This window comes from Hibiscus syriacus, unplaced genomic scaffold (assembly GCF_006381635.1).
Source record: "Hibiscus syriacus cultivar Baekdansim isolate YM2019G1 unplaced genomic scaffold, ASM638163v2 tig00111827_pilon, whole genome shotgun sequence".
NCBI lineage: Eukaryota > Viridiplantae > Streptophyta > Magnoliopsida > Malvales > Malvaceae > Hibiscus > Hibiscus syriacus.
This window is the reverse complement of record NW_024063189.1, coordinates 76,880-82,161: the sequence shown is the minus strand read 5'-3', so window position 1 is coordinate 82,161 and position 5,282 is coordinate 76,880. Positions and strand designations below refer to the sequence as shown.

General features: G+C 36.6%; 2 protein-coding genes across 2 annotated transcripts; one reads left to right on the top strand and one right to left on the bottom strand.

The window, feature by feature from the left end:
* The first annotated feature begins 554 nt into the window (after positions 1-554).
* On the top strand, positions 555-1,307 carry LOC120171255 (secreted RxLR effector protein 161-like). Its single transcript, XM_039178989.1, has one exon. It carries the CDS (start codon positions 555-557, stop codon positions 1,305-1,307), a length of 753 nt encoding a protein of 250 aa, XP_039034920.1.
* A 1,671-nt stretch (positions 1,308-2,978) lies between these two features.
* On the bottom strand, positions 2,979-4,846 carry LOC120171254 (uncharacterized protein At3g50808-like). Its single transcript, XM_039178988.1, has 4 exons — positions 4,647-4,846; positions 4,364-4,543; positions 4,058-4,273; positions 2,979-3,560 (listed from the first exon to the last, which is right to left on the bottom strand). Exons 1-4 carry the CDS (start codon positions 4,647-4,649, stop codon positions 3,345-3,347), a joined length of 615 nt encoding a protein of 204 aa, XP_039034919.1. The 5' UTR covers positions 4,650-4,846; the 3' UTR covers positions 2,979-3,344.
* Between the last annotated feature and the right edge of the window lie 436 nt (positions 4,847-5,282).

Sequence of the window (5,282 nt, the reverse complement as noted above, 5' to 3'; positions counted from 1 at the left end):
CTATGTGGAAAGTTAGGCCATCTAGTTGACAGGTGCTGGTACAGGTTTGACCAGAATTTCAAAGGCATAACTGCTCAGCAAAGCTCCTCGACTAATACCATGTAGGCGAACATGTGCTCATATTTCCCTCATGCAACTGACTGTCATTACAGTCCTTTCATAAATACCAACGCTGGAGATGAAGAAACTGTTGATACTGAACCACATGATAATGCACAGGTTAATGCGTTAATGACCAATGGTCCTTTAAGCCATGCTAAATGGTTTCCTGATTCAGGAGCCACTCACCACGTGACTGGCACTACCTCTGCACTCTCGAGCAAACAAGTCTACACTGGCAGTGGTAAGGTTCATCTAGGAGATGGTTCTACCATTTCAATTGCACATATTAGTACAAATATTTTAAAGACTGGTTCTAGAGATCTCTTACTTGATCACATTCTGCATGTTCCAAACATTAATAAAAATCTCCTGTCTGTTTCAAGATTCACTCAAGCTAATTCAGTTTTCTTTGAGTTTCACAAAAATACTTGTTATGTTAAGGATGAAAGCACATGAATTGTGTTGTAGAAGGAAAGCTTGATGGAGAAGTGTTATATAAGCCTCAACAGTATAGAAGTGTAGTTGGGGCACTTCAGTACATCTTCCATACAAGGCCAGATATCTCGTTTGCTGTTAACAAAGCTGCGCAGTTCTTGCAAGAGCCCACTGAGGTTCATTGGCTAGCATTCAAGCGCATTCTGAGGTACTTGAGAGGAACGCTGGAGACTGGCCTCTGGTTTCCTGCTCAAGCACAAAAACTGATGACACTCAATGCCTTCTCGGACTCTGATTGGGGAGGAGATGTTGATGACAGAAGGTCGATCTCTGGCTATTGTGTGTACAATGGGAACCACCTGCTGGCATGGTGTTCAAAAAAACAACGTGCAGTTTCCAGGTCCACTGCAGAAGCTGAATACAGAAGTCTCGCGGATGCCACCTCTGAAGTTGTATGGATCAAGGCTATGCTGCAAGAGATGCATATTGCACTCCCTGGAGAGCCTAAACTGTGGTGCGATAATACCAGTGCAGTAGCTATGGCTGCAAACCCTATATTGCATGCAAAAAGCAAGCACATCGAGCTCGATTTGCATTTTGTACGAGAGAATGTGGCAGCACATGAAGTGCAAATCAATTATGTACCAACCAGTAGCCGAATTGCAAACATACTAACTAAACCTCTTCCCTTAGCCAAATTTGATTTGTTCAAAAGTAAATTGTGTGTCTTTGAGCTAAAGGAGGTTTGTAAGAAACAGGGTGAATGTTAAACCACATTCGGTTATGTAGTGGTTAGAGGTGGTTAAGTAGTTAATCGGTTGTAACAAACTTGAGCCATAGTCTTTAAATAGCTGCTCAATCAATGTATATGCAGATCTGTCTTGAATAACATCTCAATACTCTTTGAGTTCTGTTTGTTGATGCTTCTTCAATACTTAACAATTACTCAATCATATTGTTAATGAGTCCTCGTTATCATGTTTTCATTTATCAACCTATTAATCAATATCACTCGTAATTAGACATCGCACCCTTGAGTCACAACTAATAATCAAGATTCACCATCATTTTATCATTGATGGTGTCGATACCTATATGTGGATATCGATATCATACCTTGAGTATTGATACTAACACATAAGGTGTTGATGTCAAATCATGGATATCGATACGAAATCAAGCCTGGTAGTATCCAAAAAATATCTTGATATAAATACCAAATCCTTGTTATCAATATAAGATGAGCAGTATCGATGCTCTAATAACATGGTATCAATATTACCCTTAAAAATTACCCATATTTTATCCTACAAAGAACAATATCGATATCAGTTAATTTAATATCGATACTTAAACCTAAAAATACTTCACTCGTGAATCACCTTCAAACCCACCCTGAACACTTACTTTCATGTCTTAGTTGATTATTAAAGCTTATAGAAGTACAATAATACAACATTTTTACACAATTTTTCCCATCTTAATTTGTAACGTCCCAGTTGTTCAAGTCAACACATGAGGGTTGACATGAGAGATATGTCAATCGTGTGGAGTTGGAAATTAAAGTGGTTGGGCTGAATATAGGTCTAATTGGATGCAAATTGAGCCTAGTTGACCATAAAATCAGATTTTTTTTATTAGAAAACAAAAGATAAATGACCAAAAACGCAATTATACAATTGAAGGAAAAAGGCTAATTTTTTGGGATTATGTTGAGTGTTTAGGCATGAGATTTTAGGCCATAAAATTGGATGCGAAAGAGTGTGTGTACGTGCGCGCGTTTGTCGTTTTGATTTGATATTTTCACTGTTATCAAACCACGTTGAGCTCTGTAGCTCACCCCATCTCTATTACCCGTCCATGCCGGATCCACTACACTAAATGCATGCATGAATTATTAGGGAGAGCCGTTGCCAACTACGCACGACTTTTCAAAGTGGTTGGCAACAATAGACGATGACATTGATCGATTTCAATAAAAACTATCCAAATAAAATTATTGATAAGGAACAGCGACTCCTTCAGTATCATCGGCATGAGATGATAATTTCGATAGTCACTATAACAATAATTCTACTTCCCCAATTGATTTCTCTCCATTGTCATTTTCTTTTCAACAACATTATTTCCCGAATATATTTTCCTACGATCAAGACATAGTCTACATTGGTTTTGTCGAAAGTTCTTTCTATATTTAACAAAAGGTAGTTGAAGTTAAAACAGTAGAAAGAAAGAAAAAAAGAAGATATATCCATTTCACAACTAAATTGAACTGAAATGAGAAATGTTCAAATTTTCGGTAACGTTTCATTTCAAGAAAAAGAAAAGTTTGATTAATTAGTCCTATTCATTACACGCATTAAACAAATAAAAGGAGTTTTGTTTCTTTATGTAAACCGTCCATGTGATTGATGGACCCATGAAAACTATAAAACAAAAACTCCACCCAAAGACCTTGCTTTTCTTTTCTATATAATTCCTTAATTACAATGTACACCTTCCAACTATGCAATAATTAACATTTCTCAATTCCTGCAATATTGACCTTTCTTCCACAACATATGAGAGGAATTTGCTGTAAAAAAAAGGGACCCCAGTTCCAAAAGTCGAAACTTACTTTACTTGCTCCCCTTTTGGTTATTTGGACTGCCCCTTAACCAAATAATGATACCCTGAAAACCCTTAAGTTAGAACAATTGGACAAATTTAAAGACCCCAAACAATTCTCTTTTTTTATTCTTTTTCCATTGCGGGTAATAAATAAAGAAATGGGTGAAATTTTGAATATAAAAGTGTAGTTGTTGGTTTTATGACCCAAAAGGTGCACGGTGAGGGATTCCTTTTCTTCTCCTTGCATTTGAAGGAGGTGGGGGAGGCGTGGGCGGATAAATGCCTTGTTGTGAGCCTTCACGCAATTCTTCTTCCTCCTTTGGCATCCCTTCTCTTCTTGTTCTATCCATTACCACCTCATTCTTTGCCTCTAAGCTAAAACTTGCATTCCCATTTCTCCTTACTCCTACAAGCTAAGTTCATATTAAAAATGGAAAATCATAATTCAATCCAAAGCAAAAATTATACATACATTGAAAAATATCAAACAATGTGGAGCATGCAAGTTGCTAGGCCAATTAATATGATCTTATGCATTGTGATAATAGCAATGATCGATGATGGTGATGATCAATGTGGTGGTAGTTGTGATGGTGATGCTTTATATATATGTTTGTTGATAGTAATTTATTATTATATGTATGAACCAAACAACTTCGAAGGTTAAGAGATTGTTGTTATCCAATGATGTTCAGAGTTCGAGCACGGCATTTGTAAATGTGTATGATCGTTCATTGTCAAACGGTTAAGAGCCTTTTGAACAATAGTAACTTGAATAGTTCGAAACTAATATAAAAAAACTATGTATATGATGGATTGTGGTGAATGGTGATTGTAAGGTAATGATGATGATTATGAGAAGAAAGCATGAAGAAGGTGAAGTAAATAGAGAATGTAAAACACAATTTACCTTACATCCCAAAGAACAAAAACGAAATGGGTCCAAGAGGCTTCTTCCACAGATTTCACAGATATGAGAAACGCCTTTCCCAGATTTCGGTTGAGGCCTCTCATTAAGAAAAAGAACCCTGGCACTGTTTATCACATAAGTTTGAACCCCACTTATATCCAACACCTTCTGAATCTCAGCAACCCTCACTACATCATGATATGAAGATCTCCTTATCTGCAAAAAGAAACCCAGAACAAGATTTTTGATCATATATTTACCAGAAGAAGAAGAAGAAAGATGTTGATTTTCATACATTGATTTTACCTGAATCACTTGATGATCTTTGTGTTTAAAAGATCGGCAATAGAAGCAAAATGCTTCTCCTTTACAGTCTAAACAATACATGTTACATTCACCCCTACCTACATCTCCATGTGTTCTGCAAACTGTGAAAAAGGCTGTGCTTAGCAGTGACTCTAGCCATGGCGGCACCGGCATTGTCGTCTATCTCCAGAAAACAAACGGATAATAAAAAGAATAATGAGAAAAAGAAACGAAGAACAAGAAAGAAAGAAGAAATATTCGGCATTTACGGCAATGGCATTACCATTGTTAATCAAAGCAAATCAATGGAAGAGAAAAAATTTTGAGATCAGAAGGCAATGAAAGAGAAAGAAAGAAGAAACTTAGAATTCAACCAACAAAGCAAGTGCCTGAACTAAGGGCAAAGGCTCATAAACAAAGGCAGGGAAGTTTCGACGGCGGAGAATAATAGTGGTGGCTGAAGTTTATCTGTAGCCGTCGGATGAATGGACAAGGATGGCTTTGGGGCTTACGCTACTTTTGTTTTTTTTTTTTGTGTCTTTACTGAGAATAAGGGACAATCATTTTACGTCTTTACGCAGACTCGGCACATCCAGCCTTCAATTGAATATTAGTTGTTCACACAAGTTGATCACCACCTAACTTTGTGCCACATGTGCAGCCTTCCACGTGGCTTAATCACCACGGCTGTCTTAAATGAGAGGGTCCCATTGTTTTTAAGATTCTTTTTATTTTGTTTACTTTTTAGATTTATATATCTTTTCTTAAAATTGAGAGATAATGTCCAATGATGATTGCCCTTTTCATAAATTGTAAAGAATTCAGAAAGCAACTATGGATTTTCTATCATTATTACTTCCTAAACATTTTAAATAAAATAATAAAAAGATTTATTATGTAAGTTTAATTATAGTGCGAG

What these genes read in the sequence shown, in the direction of transcription:
- LOC120171255 (XM_039178989.1), top strand. Translation starts at nt 555, where the DNA reads ATGAATTGTGTTGTAGAAGGAAAGCTTGATGGAGAAGTGTTATATAAG.
- LOC120171254 (XM_039178988.1), bottom strand. An exon ending in AAGATCATCAAGTGATTCAG is followed by an intron (nt 4,274 to 4,363) that starts GTAAAATCAATG and finishes TTCTTTTTGCAG; the next exon opens with ATAAGGAGATCTTCATATCA. An exon ending in TTTGTTCTTTGGGATGTAAG is followed by an intron (nt 3,561 to 4,057) that starts GTAAATTGTGTT and finishes ATATGAACTTAG; the next exon opens with CTTGTAGGAGTAAGGAGAAA.